At 35.8% G+C, this 13,093-nt stretch overlaps 1 protein-coding gene and 1 long non-coding RNA gene across 2 annotated transcripts; both read right to left on the minus strand.

Annotated features, from left to right (window-relative positions):
* Positions 1-512: 512 nt before the first annotated feature.
* On the minus strand, positions 513-4,667 carry LOC134851733 (uncharacterized). Its single transcript, XR_010164253.1, has 3 exons — positions 4,401-4,667; positions 1,302-1,761; positions 513-925 (listed from the first exon to the last, which is right to left on the minus strand). It is a non-coding gene; the product is annotated as an uncharacterized LOC134851733 (long non-coding RNA).
* Positions 4,668-10,359: 5,692 nt separating this feature from the next.
* LOC134851643 (matrix metalloproteinase-21-like) lies at positions 10,360-13,080 on the minus strand (the record flags this gene model as incomplete). The annotated part of the gene is given in 5 exon segments (XM_063867819.1): positions 10,360-10,910; positions 11,185-11,417; positions 11,762-12,016; positions 12,304-12,462; positions 12,937-13,080. Coding segments are annotated over 5 exon segments (1,241 nt in total), but the record flags the coding sequence as incomplete, so codon positions are not given.
* Positions 13,081-13,093: the final 13 nt, after the last annotated feature.

Here is a 13,093-nt window from a genome sequence, read left to right on the forward strand (position 1 = left end):
TTGAAACTAAATCAATTTTCGGATGTTTTAAAAAAGCTTAACATGTGCATCATAGAATAAATCTGATGATGAAGAAAAGAAAAAACCTCATAAGTTTGAATTGATTTGGAAATTATAAAAACAGGTTTTCCATTTTTCACAGAAACAACGTCTACGAAAAGCTTAAAGCATTAGCAAATTAGATTCACTTTCGAAGACAAAATGGGCAAAAAAGGGTTTAAAATCAATTATTATCGATTATAATGGGTTTTTGTACAAAACTCATGAAGTAGAAAAAAGAAATTGAGATTAAGAAATGAATTATAATTGATTATAATTGAATCGGAAAATAGACGGATAAAAAATCGATTTTAACCGACTAAAGTTTAATCTAATTGATTAAAATTTGATTTCAAAAAGAGAGATTATAATCGATTATTAATTGATTAAAATTGATTGTTTCACAATTTTAGTAAGAGCGGTACAAAAATCGTAATAGCTTCGATTATTAACGCTTGAAACTGGATGTGGGATGTTAAAATTTTGTCGGTACGACCAAAGAAAACACAGAACAAAAGAAGAAAAAAGAGAGCGCTGACAAATTCACAAAATACACAGTTTGGCGTCATAATGGTTATTGAAGATTCAGGGAATTGTTGAAAATATTAACTTTGAGGGCTTTAGTTATGTGAAAGTGCTGAAACAGAAATCAGGATTTGCTTCTTCGGGTTTATTGTATAAAAATTTCTAGGTTAGTTAAAAGATGGATTTCTGTTTTTTTTCCGCAACAGATTCCACCACCATGAGAAGTATCCTGAATTTATTTTGTGCTCTCTCCGCAAATCCACGGATTCTCAGCGCAAATGACGTTTTTCTTGAACCATTTGAAGGTAATGTAGTCTACCAGATTAGGATAGGGTATTTTGGGGGTCCAATCACGCCCAACCTACGAATCAAAAAAGAATCATTTTGTCAATTCATTACTGCGGATTCATTTTTCTCGAACCAAAATCAGTATTCTAGAAAAAAAGACCAAAAACTATTGACAAAATGTTGCGATAATTATTGGCTTTCTTTTTTTTTTAAAAAAAAGGGCGTTTTGGAAGATAGAAACATTTTCAGTAATTTACTCCAAAATTCATTGACATTAAATTTACTGAATTTTGAAAAAAGGAGAACTCGAAACATTTACATTTTTTGCTCATTAAAGTCTTTAAAATTGCTTCAAATCAAACCCATCCCCCTCATCCCCTTAATTTATTAGTTGATAGCAAAAAATATCCACATATACCAGCGAATTTTGTTCGAATTATGTAACCAACCCGTAATTGGTACGGCGCACCAATCAGTTGATCAGTTGACGCTATTTGATCGATGTCCCGTTTCAGATCGCCAACACCAAACCCAACTTTAATAATAATGTTGACCTGACATATCGATGAATAGTAAGCCGAAATAAAGTTCAAAGCTTTGTTTTCTTCCCTGTAATCGGTTAATTTATCCACATACTCTTTCGGTGTCAGTAGTGCGTTTTTGAACCCGAGAATGTAGTAGCTGTTATATTGGTCGTATAAATCTTCTTCCGCGGATGAAAAAAGTGAATGATTTTGAGAAAGAGGTGTGAAAAGTTTGACGCTCTCTGACCAGGCAAAATGATGCATTGTGTATAGCCGACCCACACTAGGATCTGCCAGACTCCACCCGGCTTCGAAGTCCAAAAAGAATGCTGGGTTTGAACTTTCACGGTATCGGGAAACAAATGAATGCAAGCAGTAATATGAACTTGAAACAGAAACAATTAATTAAAATCAAACAGATATAGTGTTAGTTTTTTTATAACTCACAGAACTTTTCAAAAAGTTTCCACTTTTTTTTAAACAAAAGGGGTTAAAAACATGATGCATTGTTGCTGAAAGTTTTTGCAGATTTTTGCGCAGGCGCGTTGTGGTGAGTGCCCACCGAGCCACATCACCGAGCCAATAAAAATAAAAATATCTTGTTGAGCTAATTAGCAACAAAGCATAAATTATCTAACAAGGCAAATTCGTCCTGAAATTCTATTTGAACATTTTAAACTATATCTTAATTTTTTTGGAACTCCGCAATAGACTGAAAACCGAAAAATCCAATAGACAAAAATTATTTTCTTTGATTAATAGTTTTGCTTTCATAGATTTAGATAGCTAACAATTTTGATAAGCCGTATTTTTTCAATAATTCGCTATCCATTAATTAACTAAATATGAACAATATTAAATAAAAGCGGTCTTGAAGCGGACGCGAGAAGCAAGCGCCAAAATGTACAAATTTATTGCTTATTTTTTCAAATAGTGGGCCGACTTAACACTCAACAATCTCTCCCCTTTCAAGAAACGAAGAGAGATTGATAAGTAGATTAAATCAGCAGGCTTTCGACCAATCAGAATGCAGCAAAACTCCTATTTTAAATAGAACGCTTTAGATCTAATTTACTGCTTTTATGTGGAGAGGATTCTCATGCTTGAAGGACCGAATGCTTGAAAAATTTCAACCAATCAAAATCGCTAAGCGTTTCTATTGGCTAAATGCCTTTGTCACAAAATCGAAGGCAATGTTAACAGAAAATGTATTAAATCAGTGGAAAATAATCAAAAATATTACAAATTGCGGGTTTTAACGGCAATACTATTCAGATTATCATGAAAATTAATGAAGTCAAAATCATAAGAATTTTTCAGTTTTGAAAAATCATCTGCTTATTATCTAATCGGTCAATATTAACACTAATGGCGTGGATTTAATTTCTTACTTTGAGATTTTCTCGATTTACTTTGAGATTTCGAATACTCAATTCTGATTGGCTGAAGGTAAGCTTAAAATAATTTCAAGCATTCGGTCCTTCAAGCATGAGGGACGCCACCCTTTTATGTAGTTCTTTGCAGATATAATAAGGGCGGGGGGTTGCTAAGTAGATACTAACGGTGGCGTCCCTCATGCTTGAAGGACTGAATGCTTAAAATTAATTTTAGCTTACTTTCAGGCAATCAGAATTGAGTATTCAAAATCTCAAAGCATATCGCAAACATCTCAAAGTAAGAAAATAAATCCAAGCCTTTAGTGTTAATATTGACCGATCCGATTAGATAAAAAGCAGATGAGTTTTCAAGACTGAAAAAGTCTTATGATTTTGACCTAATTAATCTTGATGTAACCCGCAATTTTTAATGTTTTTGATTATTTTCCACTAATTTAATACATTTTTTTGTTGGTATTGACTTCGATTTTGTGAGAAAGGCATTTAGCCATTAGAGACGCTTAGCGATTTTGATTGGTTGAAATTTTCAAGCATTCGATCCTTCAAGCATGAGAACCCTCCCCGATACTAACTATTTGCCTTTGTCGCACCAACTTTCCAGTTGCTCCTAAGCCAAACCCTCCCTTATCGGGAACGGGAGGGTATTGCTCAAGATGGAAGAATCGAGTGAGGGAAGTGTTACCAATCAGAATCGTTAGACGTTCCAATTGGCTAAATGGTTTTTGAACAAAACCGAAGTAATTTCGGTTTTGTTCAAAAACCATTTAGCCAATTCGAACGTCTAACGATTCTGATTGGTAACACTTCCATCATTCGATTCCTCCATCTTAAGCAATACCCTCCCTTTTTTAGTTTTTGGCTATCCAGAACGAACTTATTTTTCGGGTATCCAGGAACGAATTTTTTTTGCTGTCCGAGTACTCGGCTCTGTGACACGCCATCGGCGTGGTGGCTTTCCTCACGATGGGGTGACCGAATGTTGCAAATTAACATTCTGTTATTTTCAGCCAATCAGTATTCAGTATTCAAAGATCTCAAAGAAACGACAAAAATCTCAAAGAAAGCGAATAAATCTAGGCCGTTAAAAATAACACTGACCAATTAGAAAATAAGCAGATAAGTAAATTTTCAAGTTGGGCTTAATCGATGTCGGGGAAAGGAAAAAAATTGAAATCGATTTTGAAAAAAGAAAAATAAAGCAAAAATTGCTTATATATCTGCACGAACTGTACTGTAAAACTTTGCTGTGCTACTATTATTTCTTTTTGTTAAAAATTACTTCGGTTTTGTTCAAAAACCATTTAGCCAATTGGAACGTCTAACGATTCTGATTGGTAACTTTTCCATCATTCGATTCCTCCATCTTGACAATGCCCCCGCCCCGATTTTTGCAAAGAAACGGTAAAAAATGTTTCAATTGTTGGTCGAGCTTCTTATAAACACGACTTAACTCGACAAACTCGTATATGCTTAATCGTTAAACTAATACTTTGTAGGACTGGAGGCTGCTGGGGGAGGGGGGGGTTCTTCTCGGTACTACATAATGGGGACGGGGACTTATCAAAAAGATCATTTTTTGAAAAAGGTTTTTTACTGGGAAATTTGCTATGTCTGTTTTAATTTTAACCTCGTCTTTTTACAGATGAACGATCCGAAATTCGCTACAGAATCCTCAGGAATCACAAATATGGTGGACGACCATGAAGATTCTTCGGTCGTATTGAACACAATGTCATCGGAATTTATTGCCTCAACATCATCATAAAAAAGCTGACATATAAAGAAGAATTGAAATAAATGATAAGACAATTTCAAAAATAGATTCATATTTTCTGGAGTAATAACCAAAGTTGCGAGGTTTTACTTTCAAGAATAAAAGTTCAACAAACAATCAATCTCGGTTTGTATAATTCAATAATACAATAACTTCATTACGATTTGTTTATCAGGCAAACTTATTTATTCAGAAATTTCAGACCATTGTCCTTGGAAACAGCCATCTTTTCATTATCACCGAATGAAAATAAGTCTTGAAATGGTTCGGAGTTTTGAGTTTGGATACGTTTTTTTCACTCATAACATCGCCACATATCTTGTTTGGTCTCTTAGACAAAATATCGATGGTTTGAGGCAAGCCAAGATCCTTTGAAGTCTGTGGTGGGACAACAACCCGCACCGGAGCTCCATTGATAATAATCGATTATAATGTGAAAATAATGTCAAAATATTGTCATTTTAATCTATTTTTGTTGCAAACTGAGACCATGCAATCGATCAAATGTAATTATAATAGATTAATTCCGAAAAGTTCAATCCAATCAAAAACCATTGTAATGGATAATAATGAATTATAGTTTTTATATTTTTTGCAACGTTGCAACGGCCTATTCGCAATCTAAAGCTCTTCAATTATATGCCAAATTGAAGACATTGAAAGCACATTTACCGCTAGGTTACCGCCCCCATATTTACCCCAAAACACGCTTCCCTCCTCCAGTTTACCGCCCCCACATTAACCACACCCCGCGCTGCGTTTTAGAATAGTTTATAGAAAAAAAAATTAATCCATTATAATTGATTCAAAACAGTGCCGAAGTACAACAGTGCCGAAAAAAGGTTGTTCAAGAGTTTCGAAAAACTGTTTTTACTGATCCCAAATCACTGATGAGTAAATTATTTCAAATCCACGGAAGTTGAAAACTCAAATATGGCCCTTTTAATTGATGCCACTTGAACACATTTTCAGTTTCGACACTGCTGTACTTCGGCGCTGTTTACCGCTACTCATAAGTGTTTCTGAGGAACTTTTTTTTCCAGTTCCAGTGGTTAAAATTCTCGGAAAACTTTACTGCTGCTGCAAAGAAGAGCGCAGATGAAGATGTGGTGGGAACTAAAGTCGTCTTCCGGTGTATATCAAAACAAGACTGCTCGTAATAGAGCAAATCCCTGAATGTTCCGATTGCAGTTTAACTGGCGCTGAATAGTTTTTGATAATTAAAGTATTGAAAAACGTCTAACTATAGGCTGATGTTATCAAAAAGTGTTAAAATTTGAATGGCATGTAAAATTAAATTGCTTTATTAGCTTGCCTCAATTCAATTTGGAACGAATTTTTGGTAATTTGTAGTGCAAGATAATTCGCCACATGTTCGCCACGCATTTTCAGCATCGATGTATTGAAGGAGTTTTTTAGATCGGCTTGTTTCAGATTAACCAGAGATTCAGGTCAATATAATGATGTGCGCACCCAGCGGTGGCGCCCTAGGTCCACAGATGCTCTTGATGAATAGATCCACGCCTGTTTTAGTTTTTTTCGACTATCCCTCCCGTTGCCCCCTGAAACTAACCTGACGTCCTCTTTTTTGGGATGTAGAGACGACATAATTTCCTTCATTTGAAGATGGTTGGCTCGAGGAGGTAAATTTGGATAAACTCATTTCGAACAAAATCTGAAAAAGTGAAATTTTAACAACAAAGACCAATTAGTCAAGATACGCGAAGTAATGTATAAATAAATATGTATTTGTCAAGTTTTCAGTCAGGCGTTATCATGTCTGCGGCAGGCATGAACATGTTTCACTCAGGTCTGATCATGTAAGATCCAGGTACGACCATGTCTGTAGAAAAATACGCATGCTCACTTGTGAACAGCCCTGCATAATGGGGGAACAGTCCTGAGAATTTTCTCTCCCCTGCTAAATGGATGATCAGCCGTGAAATGGAACAAAAAGTTCAGTACGGGACGTAAGCATCAAATTCAACTAGATATTGCTAAAACTTGCAGCAAACACTTTGCCAACGCAAGGACCCACAGTTCAGACAAACTACTTCGCACAACGAGACGCGAAGTAGCTAAAAACTCTCCGTCAAGTAACCCTACCTTTTCCCCAAAACCAAAAAACCTATTTCGCTTCATTGTGATGCTTAGTGACAGGGTTTTCGGCACTTTTTGCAAGCATTTTCCACGCGTTGAACTTTTTTTAAAAGTGGATAGTTTTGAAAAATTAATCCTGCCTCATCTTGTCTAGTTTCTGTCTTGTTATGTTGCCTCATCTCGGATCAGGCGTGAAAAAGTATTCACTAGCAGTAGTATTAGTAGCAGGAAAAATGAAGCCATTAGTCATGAGTGATTAATTATGGTTGTTGCTTGGCACCTTTGTATTAAAACACAACTGTCCAGAATTGAGTTTAAGCTATGTGGAGATAGCGTTATTTACTGGCAGCTCCCGGGCCGAGGTGCTCGACTTATGTGTTGACTTTAAAAGCCGAGCAAGAGCAGTCGAGAAGCAATTTTAAGTCGAGCACAAATTTGAAACATATTTTGGTCAAGAAAGTCAAAACATAGATAGAAAAAGTCGGAATATACCCATTTTCGGTCGAGAAAGTTGAAACATAGGCCGAGAAAGTTGAAACATACACATTTTTGGCCGAGAAAGTCGAAACATAGGTCGAGCACACCGAAGCATAGGTCGAGCACGGTCGAAACGTACCCGATTTTGATCGAGAAAGTCGAAACATAGGTCGAGCACAGCCGAAGCATAGGTCCAGCACAGACAAAACATAGGTCGAACACAGTCGAAACATAGGTCGAGCACAGTCGCAACATAGGTCGAGCACAGTGGAAACATAAAGGCCGAACACAGTCGAAACATAGGTCGAGCACATTAGAAACATGTAGGTCGAGCACAGCTGAAAAAAAATTATTGTGAAAACATAAATGGATTTCAATCGATCATAACGGATCTGAGATGGTTCAAATAAATTTTTGGAAAGTTTTTTGTTCTTATCTATTCGGGATCGAAAAAACTTTTTTTTTAAAACTTGTCGTTCGGTAAAGTCGAAACATATCAATTTTTTTTCGAGAAAATCGAAACGTATCTATGCGAGGTCGAAAAAACAAGTTGCATTGTTTTAGAAAAATATCGGTCGAGAAAGTCGAAAAAGTCGAACGATATCGAATTTTGGTCAAGAAAGTCGAAAAATAGCTATGCGGGGTCGAATAAACAAAGTTTTAAAAAATGTAAATCGAGATAGTCGAGAATGGCGAAACAAATCTTAACTGGGTCGAACAAAATCGAACATTTTTTTGTTGCGTCGAAGGACATAATATGGTCGAAAAAGTGGAAACATAACGAGTTCGGTCGAGAAAGTCGAAACATACCGAAATTTGGTCGAGAAATTCGAGACATACTGATCTTTGGTCGAGAAAGTCGAGACATAAATTGAGCATCTCGACTCGGGTTGTTGTTTCGACTTTCGAAGAAGGTGAAGAATATATATGCTCGGAGTGGTTTTTTCAGACCAATTTTTAAAAACAATTTCTCGCGAGGGATCCATCCATGGATCTCTGTGATCCCAGAAAAGGTGTGCTCAACACTAGACATTTCTGACTTAATTGTTCATATGAAAACGCTCACTATTAGACTAACGTGACTAAAAGAGCGCTGTGATATTTTGATTCTGAAAGTTTAATGCGCTCTAATTACGCTTGGTGAATTATCCCTCACCACCAAATTGTTGCAATTTGAAATGAGGCAATCTAGTTTGTCCTATTAATTCCATGCACGACTCAAAGTTTAACAATATTTCATTAACTAAAAATTATTTGAGACCAGTTTATGGACAGTCGTAATATTCAGGGCTTTGCCCTTATACGAGCAGTCTTGTTTTGTGCATATTTCAGTATTTTGTGTATGACACGAAAAACAAAGTTAGCCCGAAAACATTAATAAATTAACAATAAAAATTTGAGCCGACGCTATTTTCTTCAAATTCATTTTTCGTTTTGGTTTGTCATTTGACAAAATTTTAGAAAGTCTACAGCTGTTCCAATGTATACATGTTTCAAAATATATCGTGAATCACTCAAGCACATGTACTTAATCCACATGCCAAGCTTAAAAAATTTGTTTGTATCCAATTGTAGTCCAAACTTTAGCAATTTACTTGATGAATTGCTAAAGTTTCGATATTGCAATCCTTTAGTGAATTTTTGTTCGAAATTTGTTTATTTTGGAAAGATGCAAGATGATGCGGTGTGTAAAATTTTGGGACAGAAAAAGCAAAGCCTAAAACAAATTTCCAGATTTTACTTTTGACCATTTACTTTTTTTCAGACCATCTTTCAGATCAGAAAGATTTTTGATGAATGTTGACCGCAGTTCAAAGGGAAAAAAAAACAGAAATTCGAAGTTCTTCATAATCAATAAAAAAGATAGCTCTTGGTTTGAAATTGCATTTAAAATTTACTAACTACAATACTTGATAGTGCCAAATTGCATTATCGTTTTTTCATGCTTGAATTTTGCTAAGCAATTAATTTCTTATAATCCCCTGGCCATTACTTAGAAAAAAAACCAAAGAAAAATTAGTGCCAGAGAAACAAACCTCAAATTCAAATTTTTGTATCTGATCGCGACAGTTGTAGTATCTTTTAAGGGCCAAAAAATATTAGGCAGCCCAAAAACAACTGACAAAATTTACTTATTTACAGCTAGTTTTGACAACTTAAAGAAAGTTTGCCCCACAAAGTCAAAAATTTGTGTTAATCTTTAACCAGAAAAAACCCACGAGTGTTGGCAAACTGTCTCAAGAGAGCTAAATATCCATAGATTAGCCCGCTGGATACAATTTTTTTGCACACAGTTTTTATTCTGACCACACTTTTTGTAAAATATTTTCATAAAAACAACTGCTGTCGAAAATACTGCGTACTTTTTGCATAACAAATCAAAATTAGTATGATAATTCTTTTCCAAAACATATCTAACACTTCATCGTTATATATATATATATATATATATATATATATATATATATATATATATATATATATATATATATATGTGTGTGTGATTTTTATAAAATGCAAATCAATTTCGTAGATCGCCATTAGACACAAATTGTCTGTTTGCAGGCGTCTAGCATTTTAAACTTTTGCATAACGAGCTTCAAACTTTCTTAAAATCATCCAATTTTTATACACAATTATATTTTTCTACTCCGACTTGTATGATGATTTTCACAAACCAGATTAATCCTATTTTTTCAATTGTCATTGGGTTGATTTAATTAGTACAAATATTCTAATTTTTAATCATTATAATCAGCTGTTTTTGAGAACTTTTTAGTTAGCTGCATTTGAGTTAGCCGCTGGCTAGTTTGGTCTTATTAGTGATGATTTAGTTATATTCTATCTATCTTTTTCAAGAAGTTTTTGGTTTCTAAATCAAAAAGATTGCCCAATTATTCTAATTAGGCTTGTTTCTGAAAGTGAAAATGAGGGAACAGAACAGTGCCGAAGTATAACAATGGCAAAAATTTTGTCTAACAGTGCCTTTTGGCACTGTGAAACACTATTTCAGTTTCGGAACTGGTGTACTTCGGGGCTGTTGAACGTCTCCTATAGGTAGTTTAACATTGCCGAAGTACAGCATTGCCGAAAAATAAAAGTTTTTTTTCTCAGATTTGGTATTGTACTTCGGAACTGTTGAAGTCCCGCATTGCATTTCGGATTACACATGATAAGGTTTTTTTTCTGATCACACCGTTGAAAAACGAAAATCAAAAATAGATGTGAATTTTTTACTATGTATCTATATGCGAATTTGCAAGAAATAAAATTTTGAATTACAAAAATTACTGGTTTGGTGCTAGTTTATAAATAGGCGAATAAACTCTAAAAACATCAAAATGTGCAAAGGAACGGCCATGATTCGTAGATCTTTCCTCCAAACTCGAGCGAGTAATCCGACTTTCGTACCCTCCAGAAATCTTGGTCGGTCAGAATATACGTTTCCTGTGATTCGTGTTCTTGGAAAACAAGCCTTATATCGGACTCTTGAATGTACAATGGGTAAGCCGATTGCACAACTGTCGTGAACCATTGAGTTGTTACGTCACCGTTTGCATCATTGGTAGCGGTATCAGTTGCGTCATCGATTAGATCATTCGATGATGCTATTACATCACCGTAGTCTGTGTTTGTGTCTGTTTGTGGGGTTTTGGTGGTGGGCTTTTCCTGGTTTTTGGTGGTTGTTGGGAGTGTTTGGAATTTGGGGAATGTCGTATCAAAATGGAGGTTGTAAAATGAAATAGGTTCGAGGCATTCGTTGGTTCTCGTGTTGAATCGGTAGATCTAGAAACAAAATTTGAGTAGAAAGTCGTAGATAAACAAAACTAAAATCCCTGCTGAACATTTTTCAAACATTGACAAAATTGATCTGATTTGAAATATTTGTGATGATGTTTTTAAAACAGAAAAACATCGTATTTGTTAGCTTCTACAAAAAGGCTTATCAGAAAACCAGCTTTAAAAATTTTCAGTCGAAAACTAACTGTGCTCGGCTAATTTTGATCGAGGCAAAGTTTGTAATATCACTCGACTCGTGTTACAAAAACAATCTGAATACCATGTGGTTGGTCGAACTGTCCGAGTAGAAGTAGATAGTCCTGTCTCTTCTGTTGTAGTATGACGTCACAAGGGCCAATGACGTCATACTTCGTTCATCGTGGCCAAGAACAGGGAAACAGGGCCACTTGTCAGTCAAGAGAACAGGGTCCGATAGTGTGTAGGGGAGGGGTGAGGATGATGATGAGGATGAGTCATCAGTCTTGTTAAAGTGAACTCGGAATACTTCCAAATCTGTGAACAGAAGCTCATGATGCAATCGACATTGATGATGGAACTGATTATGCAATAACTCGAATTAAGCATCCCAAATGACGGAAAAATAAAAGAAGTTTTAAAACATTTATCTGGTTGCTCTTCAGAAACATTTCTATCGAGGTGAAATTCACATGGAAATTTTTACTAATAAGAGGATGGATTATTTTACTCGTTTTGCTAGAAAAGTCGTTTCATAAGCTCTTCTACAACTTCAATAAATTAGGCAATAGCCATTTTGTCATTTTCATTTCTGAGCTCTTTTGAAACACTCCAATCCCAACAATATTCGGATAACTTTGTGGCATGTCGAATGATCTCACCTGAGCTTATTCCATATGCTTCGTACCCGTCACTTTTGCCCATCTGCAGCAAATAGTCAATCTCAACCTCCTTGAACTTGACCTCTAACCTCTGTGACCTGTTCTGTATTTCATATTCCTGCACAACAGTGTTTTCGGTTTTGTCCGAGATGGATTCGGTGCTGAGAATGAGTCCATCTGTGACCACGAAAGAGTGCTTGTAAGATTTGTTCACGCGTAGACTGGAGATTGAAGTTGTTTTCAGGTTACATACACCTAAAATTGAATTTCTCAGTTTTTGATGACAAAACTTATTTAGAAACAATGCGAGAAACTAAAAGCAAAAAATACAAAATATGAAAAAAACTCATTCAACTATCTCATTTTGATAACTTTATTATCGAAGTATTACTTTTATAAGTTGTAAAATTTTTATCGATTTTTTACGTAGATTTTACAACTTTCATTGATTTTTTATTACTAGGTTTTACAATTTTCATCGCTTTTTCACTTCTAAATTTTACTATTTTTTAATCAATTTTTCATTACTAGGTTCCGCTAACCATAGAGTGCCTGAATGGCATCCACATCGCTCTGGGACAGTTCAATTTCGCTCTCGTGCTCAGTCGGCTGGGAGGGACTGCCTCTTTCGGGTGTGTAGTACACAGAGTACATGATGGCAGTCGGGTCAGTCTCGTCGTGGGGCAAACCGAGGGCATGGCCTGAAACAAAACGATAAGTACTGTATGAAGGGACGGATTTATTTCTTTATAGGCATCTCTAGAAAATAATATTTATGGTAAGATAGTTGGGTCCTTGATAGTAGGGTCCATTCGAATGCCCCTCCCTAAACTCTGCATGTCAAATTTTTACAAAGTGTCCCTTTTGGTACTAATTTTGACATCCATTTATGGTCAACTGACCCTGAAATTTTTAGGGGAGCCTTAGGCGCCAATATACAGTAAATTTGAAAGGGCGCTCACGCCGAAAAATTGCAAGTTTTAGTCAAAGCATTCCAAAAACCTGTCAAAATTTCCAATTTTTTTCCGAAAAGCCGCCCCTTGAAAAAATTTGCGCACACCACTGGTTTTTATATTTGTTTTTTTTTCTAGGATCCCATCTATACATACGTGTTCCAGTTCCGTTAATGGATTTTTTTGATTTCGTTGTTCGAATAAGTTTTGACAGTGCCGTACCTAACTCGTGGACTATGACGTGGGGTAGTATTGCGGGGTGGAGTCGTGAGAGGGCGTCGTTTATGTGCACTTCGCCCACTGTCCACGAGTGGCCCAATTGTGAGCCGAGGTCATCAAAGGGCACGGGACAGTCGCCGTGGAGACCTAAAAAAAACGA

Source organism: Symsagittifera roscoffensis, chromosome 7, assembly GCF_963678635.1.
Source record: "Symsagittifera roscoffensis chromosome 7, txSymRosc1.1, whole genome shotgun sequence".
Taxonomy (NCBI): Eukaryota; Metazoa; Xenacoelomorpha; order Acoela; family Convolutidae; genus Symsagittifera; species Symsagittifera roscoffensis.